The following is a 20,530-nucleotide window of genomic DNA, read 5'->3' on the forward strand; positions in this document are numbered from 1 at the left end:
TCTAGGAATCCAAGATCAAGATGCCCTAGCTAACTTAGCTTAGTTTAGCTTTTCTGCTAAACTGCCTGCCTGCTACTACAGGACCCCCTCCAGCTAACCAGTTGTCTTAGCTTCTGTCAAACTGATTGATTGCACAAAGTCAAGTCTTTCTCCACCCAATGCCCCCAAAGTGAGATGTCAAAAGAGTTTCTGCTTCTCTAGACACTCCATGCTACAGTTAGGTCTAGAATACCTGAGTGTGGTCCCAACCAACTGGAAAAAAAAAGACTTTGAGTTGGCTGTAAACTGTGTAACCATTATTGGTGGGCTCCCCATAACATTGGCACTGTGTAAAAGGTGGGATCATACAGTTCTGCCTAGTGAATAACAGTCACCAAGAAGAGACGTTTTAATGTGAGTTTGTTTTTGTTGGTTTGTTTGTTTGTTTCTTTTACTTTTACTCATGTGTATGAGTGTTTTGCTTGCATGTATGTGCTCAGTGTGCTTGCCTAGGGCCAGAAGGTGGCACCAGATGTGTGTGTGTGTGTGTGTGTGTGTGTGTGTGTGTGTGTGTGTGTGTGCAGGTGTTCACAGAGTCCAGAAGAGGGGAAAGGATTATCTGGAGCTGGAGTCACAGGCAGTTATGAGCTACCCCTGGTGGCAGGATTGGAAACACTGTCCTCTGCAAGGGCAGTAGATGCTCTTAACCCCGAAGCCATTTCTCCAGCCCCCTTGCTAAGTAGTTTTAAATAAAATGTTTGCTTTTCTTCCATAATGAAAAAACAAAAGAATTACAGAGGGAAAAAAAGGGAAACGGAATAGAATTTTTCAAGGATAAAAGCACTGTGGAAAAGAACACTTTGGGAAATCAAATTTGTTTATTCAATAGCTTATGTGCATCTCATTCCCTCCACCCTATGTGTGCTAGTGAGAAACCAGGTGATAAACTGCAACATAATAGGAAAAGAAACCGTGCAGGGAGATTTAGAAGCCCGGGTAGCTTCTAATCTGGGACACACTGCAATTTAGTTGTGCCAGGGGGCACAGTTAAGCCTGTCTTGTGTTTTTGTATTCTGACACCTGCAGTGAGGTGAGATGTATGGGCAAACTGAAAAGTCTGCTAGTGATGTAAACAACTGTGAATGCACACGCGTATACACACACACACACACACACACACACACACACACACACACACACAGTCTACTAGGCACACCTCAAACTATACACTTGCATTTCCTGCACCATTTCCACCAGTTGGCAAAGATTTCTATAAGTTTCTTTGATAAGCTGGGAGAGGGCAAAGGTATCTTTTGATGTAGCAGACACAGCAGGAGATTGAAGAAATAATTCAGTCTTCTTTGCTTTTGGTGTGTGTGTGTGTGTGTGTGTGTGTGTGTGTGTGTGTGTGTGTGTGTGTGTGTGTGTGCTCTACTTATGTCCTTCTTGGTGCCCTAGCTGGGTGTAGCTAAGCAACAAGGAAGGGAAGGAAGCCACACCAGAGAAAATGCTGGGAAGGAACCATTTGGCCTCAGGTTTATCATTCATCACAAACGCCTAAGGAATCTGTCATTCAGACACAAAGCAGGGCCATAGATTAAGAGAGGCTAAAGCAACCGGCTCCAGGTCTCCAATGCACCAGGAGGGAAAAGGAAAAATTCATCCGGGCTCTGCAGGGCGCAAGCGCACTGCTGCTCCTCAGTTAGGCCTTGCCTAGAGCAATGAAAGTTCCAGCCTCAACGCCCGGGAAGGCACCGTTGGTGCCTCCATCTTTTTTCCTTCCCTGTTTTTCTTCGGGAACTCCAATGGCTAGCACCGTGCTTGGTGTGCAGCGCTCCATCCACTGCGGGAAAACCAAAAAGGAAGTGACTTCCTGGTCCTGCGCCCCTACTGGACCTCTGCCAGACATTCCCACTGAGCGCCCCAGAGTCAAAATCGGTCTGGGAAGAAGCAGGTCACACCCTGATGCTGCCTCCCACAGGCTTGCTGGCTGTCCCCAGGTGTCCCCTGTGCCCGGAGGTCACCCCCCAGGCCGCAGTGAGACTCCCCGCGCCAGAAAGGCAGGCAGCCACGCGCTCCCCGAGCCTGCGAGGCGCCGTGGGCGGTTAGCCGGCCGTCGGCTGCTACCAGTCGCGAGTCCCCGAGAACCTGCGCCAGGCGCCTGGCTGAAGGGTCGCCTCTCCGGGCGTCCTTCCCCTTGGGTCAGTGCCCCGGTCCTGGCTCGGTGGGACCGTCTCCAGACGCGTGGGGCAGCTCTCGACCGGCCGCAGACATGAACTCGACTCCTGGGCTGCCCACTCCGGGCGCCTCGCTGGCTCTACGGGTGTCCTTCGTGGACGTGCATCCCGAGGTGATCCCGGTACAGCTGTGGGGACTGGTGGGTCAGCGGCGGGAAGAATACGTGCGGCTGAGTAGGGAGATCCAGGAGGCCGCCGCCACGCGCGGCCCATGGGCGCTGGGTGGGGCCTCGGCATCGCCGGGCGAACTGTGCCTGGTGCAGGTGGGGCTCATGTGGCACCGGTGCCGCGTGGTCAGCCGCCAGGCGCAGGACAGCCGCGTCTTCCTGCTGGATGAGGGCCGCACCATCACGGCGGGCCCGGGCTCGCTGGCCCCGGGGCGCAGCGAGTTCTTCCACCTGCCCTCTGAGGTGCTGGGCTGTGTGCTAGCCGGCCTGGTTCCCTCGGGCGGCGGTGGTACCGGCGGTGGCGAACCCCAACACTGGTCCCCCACGGCAGTAGACTTCCTTAGCAACCTGCAAGGCAAGGAGGTGCACGGAAGGGTCCTGGACGTGCTGCTTCTCCATCGCCTGGTGCTGCTGGAGGTGCCCGTTGTGTCTAAGCAGATGGAGGAGCTGGGCCTGGCCAGGCAGGTGCCCGACAGCCTTTTCTGTTCGCTGCTCAAACGCTACCTGAGTGCGGCGGGCCTGAGCTGCCCTGGAGCTCCAGTTCTCCCGCGAGCCGCACCCAAACAAGAGCATCCAGGGTTGGATTACTTCTATCCCCAACTCCAGCTGGGAGTGACGGAGCCCGTGGTGGTAACCCAAGTGTGCCATCCCCACCGCATTCACTGCCAACTCCGGAGCCTCTCGCAGGAGATTCACCGCCTTTCTGAGAGTATGGCCCAGGTATACCGGGTGTCCATAGGGACAGAGGATGAGGACTCAGGCAGTGCCACCTGGGAGGAGAGGGAGGAGAGCCCAGACAAGCCGGGGTCTCCATGTGCTTCCTGTGGCTTAGACGGACAGTGGTACCGGGCTCTCTTGCTTGAAACGTTCAGGCCTCAACGTTGTGCCCAGGTGCTTCACGTCGATTACGGAAGAAAAGAACTGGTGAGCTGCAGCAGCCTTCGCTACTTGCTGCCCGAGTATTTTCGAATGCCTGTGGTGACCTACCCATGTGCTTTGTATGGACTCTGGGACTGTGGGAGAGGCTGGTCTCCATCCCAAGTTGGTGATTTGAAAGCCCTGATCCTGGGCCAGGCGGTGAATGCCAAGATTGAATTTTACTGTTCCTTTGAGCACAAGTACTATGTCACCCTGTATGGGGAAGATGGAATTAACCTCAATAGTGCATTTGGACTACAATGCTGTTGCTTGGCTGACCGATTTCTTCAGAGCCAGGGGATAGAGGAGGAAGAGGAGGAGGAGGACGAAGAGGAGGAGGAAGTGGAGGTTGCATTTCAGCCTCAGCCCCTCGCCGAGGAAATGAAGGAGGAAAGTGCTCTCCCGTTCTTAAGATCCATCCGGTTGAAGATGAATGCCTTCTATGATGCCCAGGTGGAGTTTGTGAAGAGCCCTTCAGAGTTCTGGATTCGCCTCAGAAAGCACAAGAACACCTTCAGCAAGCTGTTGAAAAGGATGTGCAGTTTCTATTCCTCTGCCAGTAAGCTGGACGGGGTTATTTTGAAACCGGAACCGGATGACCTCTGCTGTGTCAAATGGAAAGAAAATGGCTATTACCGGGCCATGGTGTCCCGATTAGACAGCAAGAGTGTGGATGTGTTCTTAGTGGATCGGGGCAACTGCGAGAGCGTGGACTGGTGCGATGTGAGAATGTTGCTGCCTCAGTTTAGGCAGTTACCAATACTGGCTCTGAAGTGCACCCTGGCTGACATCTGGCCTTTGGGGAAAACTTGGAGCCAGGAGGCGATTTCATTTTTTAAGAAGACAGTGCTCCACAAGGAGTTAGTGGTCCACATTCTTGATAGGCAGGCTCACCAGTACGTCATAGAGATCCTTGACGAATCCAGGACAGGGGAAGAAAACATAAGTAAGGTCATCGCTCAAGCTGGGTATGCTAAGTACCAGGAGTTTGAGACAAAAGAAAACATCAGACCCAGTGCGCACTCCGCGGGGCACGTTTCAGGTCATTTTATCGCGGAGACTGGCAAAATATCTTCAGCCAAGGAGGGTGAAGGAGACCACAAAGCCAAGAAAGACCATAAAACTCTGCCTGTTTCAGAAGCTTCAGCCAACACGGTAAACCTTTCGAATGTTTCCGCTGGGCAGATTGCACAGGACAAGGAGAAGGTAACATCTGATTCTTCCATCCTCGCTCTGAATTACCTGCAGATGAACCCTGGCTGCTGTGGCAAAGAGGAGCTGGAGGTGGGCAGTACCATTGAAGTCAAGGTGTCACACGTGGAAAACCCTGGCTCCTTCTGGTGCCAGCCGATGAGGAACGCGCAAGGGTTCAGAACCCTGATGTGTGACATCGAGGACTATTGCAAAAGCGAACCAGCTCCCTACGAAGGGGACACCCGCGCTTGTCTGGCCAAGCGAACAGCAAACGGAAAATGGTCCAGAGCTCTGATTAGCGGGGCCCAGACGGTTGAGCACGTCAGGGTGGTGTTTGTGGACTATGGAGACAAAGATGTGGTATCTATGAAGGACATCCTCTCCGTCAGTGATGCCTTTCTCAAGGTTAGAGCTCAGGCATTTAGATGCAGTCTTTATAATTTGATCCAACCCACGGGCGACAATCCCTTTGTCTGGGATGAAAAGGCGGTACAGGCCTTCAGTGGGTTTATAGATAACGCTTGGCAGAACAACTTAGAATTGAAATGCACAATCTTTGCTTTGGCATCGAGGCACGATGAAGAGTGGTTCCATGTTGTGGACTTGCTCACGCCCTTCCAGAGCGCCTGCCATTTTTTGGTAGAAAAGAGACTTGCCAGGCCTGTGAAGCTGCAGAAGGCCCTGGAACCGTCCGTTGAGCTACATTCTTACTATTACTCCACCCACGACCTAAAAATCGGAAGTGAAGAATTGGTGTACATAACGCATGTCGACGACCCTTGGACATTTTACTGCCAACTAGCAAGAAATACGAATATTCTAGAAAAGTTGTCCTACAACATTATACAGCTAAGCAAAGCCTTGCTGAATTTACAGACATCTACCTTGACCCCTGGCACCTTGTGCCTCGCCAAATACACTGATGGAAACTGGTATAGGGGAATAATAGTAGAAAAAGAACCAAGTAAAGTCTTCTTTGTTGATTTCGGGAACACGCACACAGCAAGGGATCATCTTGTCCCCATCCCCGGCGACGCCTATGATGTTTTACTTTTACCCATGCAAGCCGTTAAATGTTCGCTGTCTGATATTCCTCCTCACATCCCAGCGGAAGTCACAGCGTGGTTCCAAGAGACGGTTTTGGATAAGTCATTGAAGGCTTTAGTCGTAGCCAAAGACCCAGATGGGAGACTGATCATCGAGCTGTACGACGAGAGCGCCCAAATCAACGCCAGTATTAACGAGAAACTAGGGCTCCTTGGCTACAAAAGCAGAACGAGAAAAAAGGACAAAGAGAATGAAATAATCCTCCACGCGAGCGAAGCTCTTGAAAATAAAAATGAGAGCGTGAAGTCACCGCCTACGGAATACTTGAAGAAACCAGGGGAAAGCAAATCACACAGTGTAGAGATGACGGGTGAGTCATGCAAGCCCAAGGTCAGCCCAGCATGTAAGGAGCTCAAGTATTTGCAAGGTTCAACAAAGGCCAACATGGTTACTCCTTATCAGGGCCCTGTGGGAAACAGAAACGATGCCGGGTTTTTGTTAACCAGAGAGAAGAAAGAAGACATGTTTGTCATCCCAACTGTGGGAGCCGCTAAACTAGCCTCCACTCCTCCAGAGAGGAGAAAAGGGGACTCCAGCTGCAAAGATCTGCCTCCGCCGAAGTTCTGTGAATTCCCACGGAAGACAATAGCACCCGGCTTTAAGACCTCTGTATACGTTTCCCATATTAATGACCTTTCAGATTTTTACATCCAGCTGATAGAAGATGAAGCTGAGATCAACTGTCTTTCAGAGAGATTAAATGATGTCAGAACAAGGCCCCAGTGTCACACAGGTCCACCTTGGCAAAGCGGAGATGTGATATGTGCCATTTTCCCAGAAGATAACTTATGGTACCGAGCAGTGGTCACGGAACAGCAGCCCAACGACCTTCTCTCCGTACAGTTTATAGATTACGGCAACATGTCTGTGGTCCACGCCAACAAAACGGGTAGGCTCGGCTCCGCTGATGCAGTGCTACCAGCACTGTGCTTCCATTGCTCCTTAAAGGGGATTTTGGTACCTGACATGGTGAGCTGTAAGGAAATGGTGGGCTACTTTTCCCAAAGGACGGACGAGGCTCAGATAAGATGTGAATTTGTTAAGTTCCAAGGCACCTGGGAAGTGATTCTCGCCGACGAGCACGGAGTCATAGCTGAAGAGATGATTAGCAGGTTTCGGGTCAATGAAAAATCCCAGATGGGGCTTACCACCCAAATCATGAGAGGGGATTGTCCGAACTCTGCTAATAAACCCGACATTGACACGTCAGTGTTTCTTAACTGGTACAATCCCAAAACAAAGTCGATAAGAGCCTACGCCACCGTCATAGACGGGCCTGAGTACTTCTGGTGTCAGTTTGCCGATTCTGAGAAGCTGCAGTATGTAGAAGCCGAGGTTCAAACTGCCGCAAAGCAGCTCGCAGACAGGGGAAGCTGTGTCCCGTGTCCCCGCGTTGGAGACCCTTGTATAGTGAGGTACAGAGAAGACGGTCGCTACTACAGGGCCCTCATCACTAATATCTGTGACGGTCACCTTGCGTCTGTCAGGCTTGTGGACTTTGGGAACGTCGAAGACTGCGTGGACCCCAAAGCACTTTGGAACATCCCTTCTGAACTCGCGGTGATCCCCATGCAAGCATTTCCGTGCTGTCTTTCCGGGTTCACGGTCTCCGGCGGTGTGTGCCCTCAAGAAGAAAACGACTATTTTTACGAGATAGCCACGGAAGATGTGTTGGAAATAACAATCCTGGAGCTCAAAAGGGATGTTTGCGACATCCCCTTAGCAGTCGTGGAGTTGGAAAGCAAAGGAGAAAGCATTACCGAGAAGATGAAGAAATACGCTAGGGCAGGCATTCCCAGGCGCGACCCGTACTGTGACAGACGTGGACATGGCGCAGAGAGACAGGGAGGCCTTAGGCCCACCAGCCCTGACCTTGGCCGTAAGAAACCAAGTCACAAAATGGTACAGGATAGCAAGTTATATGTGGAAACCCGGGCAGGTGAGCTCTTGGAGAGAATTGAAAAAGATTTGAACGTTGAAGCCAAGCCAAGTAAATTCTATGAACGTAGCACCCGTAGTATTTTCGGAGCTTTCGAGAGCACATGCAAAGGTAAAATGGGTTCTGAAAGGCTAGATGGTAAAATGGGTTGCCATTTTGTGGGCAGAGCCACGTTTGACGATAACTATCTCATTGCAGGATTTAACCCACTAATGTCCCGTGCCGGTGAGCCACAGGAATTACTGGAGCTGAATTCTCTGGAGGTACCACTCTCCCCCGATGACGAATGCAAAGAATTCTTAGAACTGGATTCCATCGAGTTACAGCACTCTCCTGTCGGAGAGGAAGAGAAGGAGGAGCTAGGCCTGGGGTCTCCAGTGGCACCCCCGTCGTCCCCCGGCTGCGAGGCAGGAGCCACCCTGGAACCATTTACGGTGCAGCTTCCCCTGGACTGTGAGGCGGCGGCGGAGCAGCTAGACTTGGACCTCCCCACGCCCCAGCTGTCCTTGGATGACAGCCTAAGTCCTTTATCCGCGGCTGTCAGTGGGAGCATCCAGGAAACCAGGTGTGCCGAGGATGAGAGGAAGTTCAGTTGTGGGGCCTCTTCGGATGACGGCCACAGCGTGTCACCACCCCTCCACCACAGCAAGAGTGGCGATTCCCCCACACACGATGAAATGAACCTGTTTGAAGAGGAGTTTCCACAGTTTGAAAACAGAGACAACAACACTGCCTTATTGGCACCTTTGTTCTCGCAGGAAGACGGCAGAGACGGAAGGAAGTGCGGGGGTGCTGTCCCAGGTGTGTTGGTCGCTTTCACCTTGAACCCTTTCGTGGTTGGTTGTGTTCCGGAGAAGGAATAGCTATTGCCGGAGTAATTTACACTTATTATTATTTTTTTTTTTTTAGAGAAACACAAAGAAGATACTCAGATTAGAATTTTACGGAGGGCATTTGATTTCTGCTTGTTTTGATTTTAGAGAGAGTCCCTGTCTATACCCCAGACTTATCTTGAGTCGAAGCCCCTCTGGCTCAGCCTCCTGAGTGCTAGGATGACAGGCCTATGCCATCATGCCCCACTTGAAAGGGCGTTTTGAAACATGGAAAACATAGTTGTGAAATCAGTGCGAAATGACAAATGGTGAATGAAATGTGAGAATATTAATTTGGTGTTTTAAAATAAGATGGCTCAGCAGTCAAGATACTTACCGGCTTTGCAGAGAACCCTGGTTTGTTTCCTAGCACCCACGTGGTGGCTCACATCGACCACACATGTCTCCAGTTCCAGGGGATCGGGCCTCCTTTCCTGGCTTACACTTGCTCCTGCAGGTGCGTGTGTACACACACACACACACACACACACACACACACACTATAGTTTTAAAAAAATAAACAAAATGACAAAAAAAACCTGTGTCTTAAAAAGGACAATCACATGTAAACTGTAAAGAATTGTATGTTAAAATCAAGACCGTCAATGTCTTGCTAAATTTTAAAAACATGGTCCTCCCTTAGTCAAGCTTGCCAGTAAATAAATTTACAGTGGGGAACATTTGCCTGTTTTTCCCCTCTGGGCTTAACCATATCATGTGTTGATTTTGTCATTCATTTAGAAACCTTTAAACAGAATTTAGATTTAGGGAGCTTCTATTAATAAAAGAGTCAACAGCTGGGAGAAACCTCAGGGGGCAGTCAATAAATATTAACTTTCTTGTTTGCTATTTTCTCTGCTTCTTAAAAAATATTTTAAGAAACCAACAAAAACCTCACTATTATTATTATTATTATTATTATTATTATTATTATTATTATTATTATTATTATTTTAAATTGTGTGCACCCACGCAAGTGTGCGCCCGTGCATGAGTGTTGTTGCCCTTGGAGGGTGGAGGAGTCAGACTCCCCTGGAGTTGGCGTTCCAGGCAGCTGTGAGCCCCAGATGTTGCTTCTGGGAACCACACTTGAGTCTTCTGGAAAAGCAATACACTGCGGGGCCATCCCTCTAGCCCCAAGAAAATGACAATTAAAAAAAAAAGTTACATAAAATGGTCACCTCTCTTCACTCTTCACGATCAAATTTGTGCTTTTCAAATGTCTATATTTTTTAATTTGAACCATAGTATAAAAAAATGGAGACAGAAATAATATAAGGAGAATGAAAACTCTCAGATTTGAGCCAGCAGGAAATAGTCAGTGTTCACGTCATGGTGTACATTGCAAACAATGTAAAAAAATAAATGGAGATTATACTGCCATACAGAATTGAAACCTGTGCTCTTAAAGCACAGGGCTTTGATGGGCTTTGATGGGCTTTGATGAGTAGAGAGATGGGGTTTGGTGGGATGGATAGATGGCTCATGAGCTAGTGCTGCACAGTGCTCTTCTTACAGAAGACCCAAATTGGATTCCCAACACCCGCATCAAGCATCTCACAACCTCTTGTAACGCCAGGTCCAGGAGATCCAGTGCCCTCTTCTGGCTTCTGTGGGTACTGCACTCACATGCAGGTGTGCACATACAGATACAGATGAAAATCAGACCTTTGAAAATGTATTGGGAATGGGTGGTAATCTTTGTCAGTTATATTTCACATAGATGGCTAACATCTAAAATACACAAAGATCTTTTAAAAATGAACATGAAAAATGCTCACAAAAATTTCCAGTCAACAACTTGGCCAATTAACTGAATAGTAAATTCTCAAAAGAAGAGACACAAAATATATTTTTTTACCATACTTAACACCTTTGGCCTTCAGGGGGATACAAACTGAAGGTCCTTTGAAATTCTTCAATAAAATACAGCTGTCATAAGATACAGCTGTCCCTGGGTGTATATACCCAAGGGACTCCTAAGGTCTCCCACACAGACTTGCTGTCTAGGTTAGAATGTTATGATAAAACACCATGACCAAAAGCAATTTGGGGAGGACAATGTTTATTTCCTTTTATAGCTTGTAGTCCATCATCCAGGGAAATCAGGGCAGGAACCTCCTCCAGGCAGAAGCTGGTACAGAAGGTACAGAGGAGGGCTGCTTACAGCCTCGATCCCCATGGCATGTTGAGCCTACTTTCTTAAAGAACCCAGGACCACCAGCCCAAGGACAGCATCACACACAGTGTGCTGGGCCCTCCCACATCATCAGTCAAGAAAGCACAACACAGGCTTGCCCACAGGCAGATCTTATAGGTCGTTTTTCTCACCTGAGCATCCCTCTTACCAGATTACAAGTAGACATAAAAACCAGCCAGCACACTTGCTTATCCATGTTCATTGCTGAATTATTTGAAAATAGCTATGAATGAGTCAACCTGGATGTCCATTAGACGAATCAACTACAGAAATTTGGGAAATATGCTCTGTGGAATTTTATTTAGTCACAAAGAAAAATGAACTCACACATTTTCAGGAAACTGGATGGACCTGGAGTTCATGATGTCAATGTAAATATCCCAGATTCAGAAGGAATACCTTGTATTCTTCTTCACGTCCATACCCAATATTTTACTTTCCATCTTTGTGTGTATGGTGGGGTATGGGCTGTTAGTTTCATGTTCACTATACTAGAACACATTCAGTGACAGTGGCATTACCAGCTTTTAGTAATCAGTGTTAGAGGTCAAATTTAATGATGGTTCTGTTTGGAGGAAAGTGGCAGGATTATATAGGGTTGGACGATAGATAGATAGATAGATAGATGTAAATATATTTTATATATAATATAATTGAAGAAAGAGATACTTAGAAAATAAACCAATATATGACTTGAATGTTACTAATTAAAGGAACATAACAAACTTAGACTAGGAGAGTGCTTCTCCTGTGTGTCTCATGCTAAGGTGCTCACTGTACACACTGAGTCTTGCTGTATTCCATTTAGCTGTTCAACTACACAGCACCTACACTCTGAAAGGCTTCTCTGTTGGATCGAAATGTGTCGTGTGGTCAAGCCAAAGGAACACGTGGTCTAAGTGTGAGATTCTGGAGCTAGCCGAAGATGGAACAAGGGTAAGGGGGAAGTGAAGGACTTTATCTCACTAATGTCCCCAGATGATCAAGGAGCCCAGGCAGCTGTTTACCTACCTCTGTCTGTTTACCCCTGCTCATTTCTCCTGGAACCTTAACGAAGTTTGTGAGACTCACACCTACCTCACTTTTTAATGTAAGCACTGGTAGGGACTTACAGTTTATCATGGTGTTATTTTGTTTTGTTTTCTGTACTCTGGCAAATCAGATGTACTGTGTTTGCTGGCCTAATCTTTAAGTTCCACATGCCCTGGTGTTGGCCTGATTCACCAGTTCTGAATTTCTTGAGGTGGGGATTCAAGAATATACATCTTTCTCGCCCTTCAGACTGGGTAGCCTAGGCTGGAGGGATGGCTCAGCGCTTAAGATCACCTGTTCTCTTGTAGAGAAACCCAGTTGGGTTCCCAGCTCGCCCATCAGGCAGCTTACAACCACATCTGACTCCAGTTCCAGCCCAGCAGGCTCCCTTTCCTGGCCTTCATTGGGCCCTGCAGGCACATGGTGCACATACAGACAAGCTGGCACACACATGCAAAATCAACAAAGTGGGAGAACCGCTGCGCAGAGTATAAGTGAATTTCATTAGCATTGTGCAGGCAGCACTCTGCTGAGTCTCTGAGTGCTCTTCAGCCTTAAGCATCCCTTCTTAATATTCTGTGCTGTGTCTTAGACACCACACTGCTTAACTTTGCAGGTCTATGCATGCTTTTGCTGTGGGGTATGTAATAAAGCAGCCCTGTTTCACCTGTGTTTCCTCCCATCCACAACATGATTTTTGTTCTGTTTCGTTGTTATTGTTTTGTTTTGTTTTCTTGGGGTTTGTTTGTTTGTTTTGTTTTGTTTTTGGTGTCTTTGAGATGAGGGTTTCTCTGTGTAGTCCTGTCTGGCCTTGAACTCAGGCATCTGCCTGCCTATGCCTTCCAAATGCTGAAGTTCAAGGCATCCCCCTGGCTTACCACATAATTAAGTCTGAATTAGCTTTAAAGATTTCATTTAGCCATTTCCTCTTCAGAGAAACACAGTCTGGTATTACTGTGTAGATTTCCCCATAGCTTCAAACTCTATCTTCCAGAAAGAGCTGGGGCGTATGGAAGCAGACCTGGGGCAGAAGTGTACATGCTGCGCTCTGTTCTCTTGTCTAATTGTAGGTCCTTTCCCCCATGAAATTTGGAACACTTGAGGTCTGGCTTTTAATTATTGCCGATCTCTTATCATAAATACTCAATGTGTATGTGCTAGTGAGTTTAAAATTCAGGGTGAAATTTAATATAACCTTCATTTGTAGCCGACCCAACTGTCTTGAGAAATAAAGAAGTATGTGTCTCAGGCTAGACTCAAACTCTATATGAGCCAAGTTTCCTTGAACATTTGTACCTCCTGTTTCCACCTCCCAAGTGCTGGGGTGACCTGCGTGCATCTCCACACTTGGGGGTTGAGCCTAGGTACTCCACCAACCCAGCTGCATCCCCAGCTCCTCGAGCAGCCATTTTCACTGTCTTATTGTAAAGATCCCTGTGACACATCGGGCACCTTCAGTTTGTGAAGCTTGTCTTTGTTTTGCTTTCTTTTTCCCAAGCATTCGCTTTCCTCTTGTAGGTTTTGAACCTCTCAAGTGGTGTGGAGGAGATAGTAAGCCCCGAGAACGTCTGGAATGGAATTCCCAAAGGAGATAAGAATGCCTCTGAGGTACGACTCTATAATCTTTATTTTGTTGTTGTTGTTATTTTTTGTTTGTTTTTTGAGACAGGGTTTCTCTGTGTATCCTTGGCTATCCTAGATTCACTTTGTAGACCAGGCTGGCCTCGAACTCACAGCGATCTGCCTGCCTCTGCCTCCCCAGTGCTGGAATGCTGGGACTAAAGGTGTGCACCACCACGCCCAGCTTCACTGTTCTTTATTTTTCAAGCTGGTTGGGCAGGTATTTTTCAAAGCCCCCTGTGCTAGGAAGGATGGGCTGGGGATGACCTACATCATCCCAGTTGATACCGTCAATAACAAAATCGATGCTTCTGGGATTGGAGACCAAGTATCACTCTGGGCAAACTAGTCAGTCATGGTTTGCTCATTCATTTTCCACTTGAGGTTAGAGAATTGATGAGTCATATGGTACATTTTTTGATGCAAAAAAAAATCCAAGAAATAGAAGAAAATTTAAAACAAAATGGCTTGAGGAGCTCCGAGCTTAAGTTCACTTGCTGTTCTTGTATAGGACCCACCCACTTTGGGCAGCTCATGACTGCCTACAACTCCACCTCCAGAGGATCTAATGCTCTTTTGTGGCCTCCAAGGACACCTGCCCTCCCTCCCTCCCTCCCTCCCTCCCTCCCTCCTCTCCTCCTTCCCTCCATTCCTCTCTCCATTCCCTACCCCCCACCCCCCATGCACACCACATATATACATTTTTTTTAAAAGGGAGAAGTAACCCCCACTTGCAGTCACACTTGAAAAGACAAGCCGGTTAATGCTTTGGTTTCCTTTCGCACTTTTGCCATTTAGACTGACTTTATCCCTTTCACACATCGCAAGCAGAGACAATAGTGCAGCACATAGTCTTGCAGTCTGCGGAGGACTATAAATGGTGAAAATTTTCCACTGCCACCAGGATGTGTCCCTGGGTATTGAAGTTTGTTGCGTTTGCATGGTCAAGTTTGGACGTCTTGCTTCCGACAGTTCCGAGGCCTGAACCTCATGGTTGTCTTTTCGCTGGGGAGATGGTTCAAGATTCGCCGACTTTGTAGGCTGAGTCATTGGATGATGATGCCCTGACCGTGTGGAATCATCTAAGACCAGGGTCCTGTGAACATCCTCCGGAGTAGGCTGAGGTCCTCATCCTAGTGGATTATTGACTAAAGTCCCTTTGTGAACTCCACCTGTCCATGTCTCATGGTTCGTACATCAGCTCAGTCCTCAGAGCCTTTGCCTTGACGCTTGGGGTCTGCTCAGTATGTGAGCTACTGGAGCCGATGTGGAACCCACAGGGTGATAGTCAGGTGTGAGAGACTGCTGGGCTGCTGCCACCAAGCAGAACTCGGGGCCTTCCTGGCATATAGTGTTAGGGTTAGTGCTGTGCTTCTTTGCCCCTGAGATTTCCTCTATGCTGTGTCACTTTTGAGCTATAGAGGGCACACATGCGTGTGTACCGGGCACACATGTAGAAGACAGAGGTCAACCTCAAGTGCTCCTCAGGAGCCATCCACCATGGTGGGTTTTGTTTTGTTGGGAGTTTGTTATTGTTTTGAGACACGAGTCTCTCACTGGGCACTGGGGCCCCTTCGCTTTGGCTACGCTGACTGGATAGGCTGCAGGTTGCTGCCTATCTCTGACCCTGTCCATGAAACATGCTCCCTCTTACCCAGCTTTTCTCATACGGATGTTGCTGATGGCACTCAGGTCCACATGCTTGTGTAGCAAACATGTTGTCCACATTGTCTCCTCAGCCCCCACAAGCTTTGTCTTCTGATCCCCTAGCTAAAGTTATATGTTTCTCTCTTTGCCTTCTGCTTGTGGTCTTTCAGTGGTTTGTGACTGAGCGTGCTATTGGAGTGATGTGAACGAGGGCAGAGGAATAAATCTAGCCTTCTTCGGCTAACTGAAGGGCAGAGACAGGCTCCTCCCACAGTCTAGGTGCCTACACATCCTTGTCTCTCCGCAGAGGCTGGAAGAGAACAGCACAGTGGACTTTTCCTGCCCATTTCCAGTCTTCCAGTATTCAGGGTCACTTCATTCCAGCCGCCAGCGAGAGAATGAGCCTTTCTCTGATTTTGCTGTCTAACTCCACGAGCAGCTTCCATTTGGCCTGCCCTCAGTGCCAAAGCAGTGAGTGTGTGTGTGTGTGTGTGTGTGTGTCATTTTCATTATCAGTGTCAACCTGTTTGCTCTTGACACTTGCATTTGCTTTTTTTCATTCTGCCTTGACCTGTCAGTTGCAATAAGTAGAAGAAAGAAATTAAGGAGCTCACTCCATTACTGGCCACAACCAAGGCCATAGCAATGTCTGACCTTCTGATGTCACAACGAGGGCTTGGCAATGGCAGGCCGTCAGCGTGCGATGTCGCTCCTGTGCTGCATGCGTGATCATCAGGATCTTTGTTCGCACTTTGCAGTATGAACAACTTCCTTTCTCAGGGCTTCAGTTTCCAAACTTGTGAAGTGTCAGGGTTCAATCAGATGACCCCAAAGCATAATTTCAAACAATTCCAGGGACCCACATTGATTCAGAAACCAAGGAAGAGCGTGCCAGTACATAGGCGGTGCTCCAGTCCCAAGCCCCTCCCCCCGCAAAGAATAAAGCTAAGCTATTTTTAATAGTCCAGTTTGCATATAATTATTTGATTCTATCTTTACTTAGTCATAAACATTACAGAACATAGAAAAACCAAAATTTCCCCAAAACGATTCACTTTGTGGCACAGAATACTTGGGGACTCAAGCATATAATATAGACTACAGGTCTATTTAGCAACTCAATGACAGACTGACAAATGCAATGGAAAGACAGGCAACCCGAAGATGTAAAGACATCAACTCCATCTTGTGCAAGTAGAAAAGTGAGGGGGTTACGCACATTGGAATGTGTTTTAAAGTGTGCTTCCTCCTTTAAAATGGCAGATTATCAACCCGTACAGTCACGCAGCACTGGTGAAGCTGTTTCTGCACATCTCTGTCCACCATAACAGCTGTTGGGTTGGCTCTGCAGTCTACCTTGGACCTGAGTGGTTGTAGTTTTCCTAGTAACACCCCCAGGCTCTGCCCCTACCTGTGGCCATCCATCCGGAAGTGCCCTGGGGGAACAGGCGTGTGTAATGAATCTGGAGAAACCTTCCTGAAACAAGGTGGAGAGGGGCTCTTCAGGAATACCCAGATGGTACACTCATATATACAGTCACTGGTGTTGTTAACTCAGCCAATTAGCAGACATTGAGTAGTCGCTTAGGAGGAAAATGTTAACATTGTTGGATGTGGTTACTAGTGGGACTTATGTGGTCCTGTAATGTGGGGGAGCTCAGATAACGATACCCATGTACAAACGAGTGTTATGTCACTATATATGCATGACTTTATGATCTATGAACTCATTCGTGTCCAGGTGCCTGATTTTTAGGAGTTTGGCCTGAATAATTTAACTTTGCCACAAAGAATCCTTCCTAATAAGTTTCACTTGCACAGAGTGCTGTTAGGTAATGAAGGGACCATGGTCATTAATAACTTACTGGAGTCTAGCCAGGCATAATAGCTTTGAGGAACGAGTATTTGAAGAGTGATGGCTCCCTTTCCTTTTATTTTTCTCATAGCTTGGCTTGTAACTTTTTTTCAGTTGACTGAGTTTCACACAGTGTGTTTTGATTCTGTTCACCCCCTCTCCCAGCCCTTCCCAGATGCACCCGCCTTTCCTACCCATCCAACCTTGCGTCTTCTTGACTTTACACCCTTCAGGACTAATTTGTGCTATGCAGCTGTTCTTGGATGTATGATTTCCCACTGGGGCTTTGTGGATCTGGCTGGGGCTTAGGATCTAGAACAAACCTGCCTCTCCTGCTCCCACTTGTCACCATCTCTGTGGCAAGGAGTGGATTTGGGCTCAACACCCATCTCCTTGCCAGGGTTTGCCCTAACTCAGGTTTGAAGAGGTCTCGTGCATGCTGTCATAGCATGCTGCAGGTGCAGCCGCCCTGCTGTGTCCAGATGGTTTCCTTGTAGTCATCCCCTGCCTTTGGCTCTTATCCTCTTTCTGCCCCTCTGCTTTGCAATGATCTTTTGGGAAGAGGAGGTGCAGTCTATGTGTACCCTCTTTAGAGCCAAGTGTACTGCATCGTCCTGGGCTGGCCTTGAGCTCCCTATAGAGTGGAGGATGACCTTGAATTTCTGATCCTTCCTTCTCTTTTCCCCAAGTGCCGGGATGATAGGCGCACACCTATTTGTGCAACTGCCCTCTCATTCCTTCATGAAAGCTGCCTGGGTTGGGAGATCATACATTGAGGCGAACAGCCCTTCCTTGCCTGTGTGGGATGCTCCAGCAGGTGTAGCGAGGAGGGAGAACGTGATGAGCCCAAGGTTTGCTTCAGATCCCAATCCCTGGCTCTGAAACCAAACCATGAGAACTGGCCAGGAATGCATTTTTACCACTTGTCCCCCGTCTGTAGTGACATTGAACTACTCTGTGTTTACAACTTTAACAATGATAATAACGCAAAGGTTCCATCTGTTAGGCTGTGCCCCAAACAGTGGGAAAGGACCTCTCCCTCGTGTCATCGGATGACGCCACCACCGAAGGTAACCTGTATGCTTAAAACCACAATAGTTTTGTCACCCAGAACTTCCAAGTCTTAAAGACACCAGTGCCTTTAATCTCTCAAATGGAATGGGCAGCCAGCTTCTGTGGATATTAGCAGAATGGGGGTGGGGGTAGGAGGGCGGGGTAGGGGTAAAAAATGCTTAAATTTGGTGAAATGAGATAAATAAGAGGAAGATTTGCTAAACTGACAGAGAGAATTTGTTGGAGAATAGAATAAATTTTAGGGAAACATATTTTAAAAGGCACGAGATGGTTTTCTCAGTGCAAGCAAGATGGCACCAGTAGGTGGGTCAAGGCACTTGCTGCTGTGCCTGAAGACTTGAGTTCAAACCTAGGGACCCACATGGTGAAAGGAGAGAACCGACACTTGCAAACTGTCCCCTCACCGCCACACACATGCATGTATCCACCCACTCTCCTTCATCATACAAAATAATAAATATAACTTTAAAATTAGGCTATTCCTCAGAATTAATTTATATATTCAATTTATCCATCTGTCAATCTCTTGAACTTCTTTCTGGACACTTAGTTTATCTTCATGACAATATATTCAGTGTGTTGGGTAGTCCCAGAATTTCACAGTTCTTTTTCATAAACAGTACCTTGGTGGGTGGCTGTGATGCTCAGGAGTATAGAGACCTTCTGCCAAGCCTTGCTGACCTGAGCTCCATCCTGGATCCCACATGATGTGTTCCAATCGGTTTTCAATTGTTGTGATAAGCACCATGACCAAAAGCAACTTGGGAAGAGAGTGTTTGCTTGGGACGTTCCAGTCACAATCCGCCATTGAGGAAATGCAGGGCCAGAACTGGGCAGGAGCAGAGGACCCACGGAGGGACACTGCTTACTAGCTTGCTCTGCAGTTCGTCTTCAGCTACATTTCTTATTCCTCCCGGGACCACTTACCTAGACCTGGCACCACCCACAGTAGGCTGGGTTCCCCCGATGGATTAGTAACCAAGAAAAGGCCACAGAGGCTTGCCCAAAGAGCCATCTAATACAGGCATTTTCTCAACTGAGTTCCTTCTCCATGGATGACCCTAGCTTGTGTCATATTGGAAAAAAACCAAAACAAAAAAACAAACAAACAAACAAAAAACACACCAGAAAAACAAAACAAAACAAAAAAACAAAAATACCAGTACATGGTATAAGGAGGAATTGACTCTTGCCAAGTTGTTTCTACTCCCACACATCTACACACACACACACACACACAAAACCTCTCTCTCTCTCTCTCTCTCTCTCTCTCTCTCTCTCTCTCTCTCTCTCACCCTCATTCTAGGAAAAGATGAAATCAGCCAATTTCAAAGCATCTTAAATATAAGCTTCAGTACTCGGTACCGATAAGACCTTCAGTATTCACAAGAAAGCAACTGATTCTTTAGGAAGGGCTCAGAGCCCTTCCTGGGGCTTTTGTCCTCTTTCCCGCCCTGCTGTTACTCTACTTTCTCTCCTCAGGCTTTTCTTCGGTTTCAGAGGAGCAAGGTGGAGGTGACACAGACTCGACTCTGGAGGTGTAGACACGGCCAATCAGAAGCTGCCTTTAACAAGCCACATGCTACCCAGACCAAGTGTCCTCAAGGAAACATAGAGCATGTGACCCCTGGAAGTTGTCCTTAGGTGGGGAAACTGGTCTGTGATGGCAGCAATGGGTCTCAGGTTGACAGAGCCGCCTGCCCATTGCTATTTGGAGGCATCTGAGCTTGTTCTCAGCCAGTAGTCTGTTGGTGTTTCTGCTCAGCCAGGATAATTTATTTTGCCAAACAATTTGCTAGCATATTACTATAGTCATAAAAATGGTATCTTTTCCATAGGTTGTTTGTATTAAAATAGAAAATTCTAGATTCGTGACTGGAGGGCTGCTGCTGAGTGGCCCGGCCTGGTTCGTAAGATCGTCAGAACCCGTGTTTTGCTCTGGAAGCTTTGCCTTGTCTGACTGCTTAAGTAGGTAGCTGCTGCTCTGTTTGCACTTGGGACCCAGCAGATGTAGCCCCAGAGTTAAATAAAGCTTGTCCTCGAAGCTGTGGTGGTCACGTGCGTCCTTCTGTCTGTCCGCTGTAGCTAAGGAGTGCAGAAGCTTGGTGCCATGGAAACTTAACCTTGATCTGGCTCGGTGGAGCATGCCTTTAATCCCAGCACTCAGGAGACAGGACAGGAGGATCTCTGTGAGTTTGAGGGCAGCTTGGTCTATACAGTAAGTTCCAGGCCAGCCATGCCAGTGTCTGCCCCCCCGCCACCCCCCCTAAAACTGCCTGTTACCTGTGAGTCACCCAGCTGGTACTTTTAAAGTCACGTTTCATTTGGTGTGTGTGTGTGTGTGTGTGTGTGTGTGTGTGTGTGTGTGTGTGTACTAGTAGATATGTGTCTGGATGCATGCGTGCTAAAACACACACATGCTGAACAAGAACAGCTTTCCAAGAGTTGGCTCTCTGTACACTTCCTGGGTAGTGGAACTGGGGTCATCAGGGTACAATATGAAAAGTGCTTGAGACGTGTAAAGCACTTTTCTCTTTTCCTGTGAGAAATGCCCAATGTGCTAGTTTATTTTTTACATTGTAGCTCACTTGATGTTTTTCATCATTTTTCTCCTTTGGGCATCTGTATAAATCACAAACTGTAAAAAAAATTACTCTTAAATAAAACATCATTCCAGGCAAAACACTTA

At 47.6% G+C, this 20,530-nt stretch overlaps 1 protein-coding gene across 2 annotated transcripts; it reads left to right on the forward strand.

The window, feature by feature from the left end:
* The first annotated feature begins 1,573 nt into the window (after positions 1-1,573).
* Positions 1,574-20,036, forward strand: TDRD6 (tudor domain containing 6). Of its 2 annotated transcripts, XM_084754849.1 has the most exons (6): positions 1,581-7,652; positions 7,740-8,342; positions 11,422-11,549; positions 13,164-13,253; positions 17,774-17,837; positions 19,324-20,032. In XM_084754849.1, exons 1-6 carry the CDS (start codon positions 2,252-2,254, stop codon positions 19,383-19,385), a joined length of 6,348 nt encoding a protein of 2,115 aa, XP_084610975.1. In that variant the 5' UTR covers positions 1,581-2,251; the 3' UTR covers positions 19,386-20,032. The 2 variants fall into 2 exon arrangements, with proteins under 2 accessions (XP_084610974.1, XP_084610975.1); XM_084754848.1 differs by having other exon boundaries at positions 1,574-8,342; positions 19,324-20,036.
* The last annotated feature ends 494 nt before the right edge of the window (positions 20,037-20,530 follow it).

This window comes from Acomys minous, assembly GCF_964271855.1.
Source record: "Acomys minous genome assembly, chromosome: 13".
NCBI classification, from domain to species: Eukaryota; Metazoa; Chordata; class Mammalia; order Rodentia; family Muridae; genus Acomys; species Acomys minous.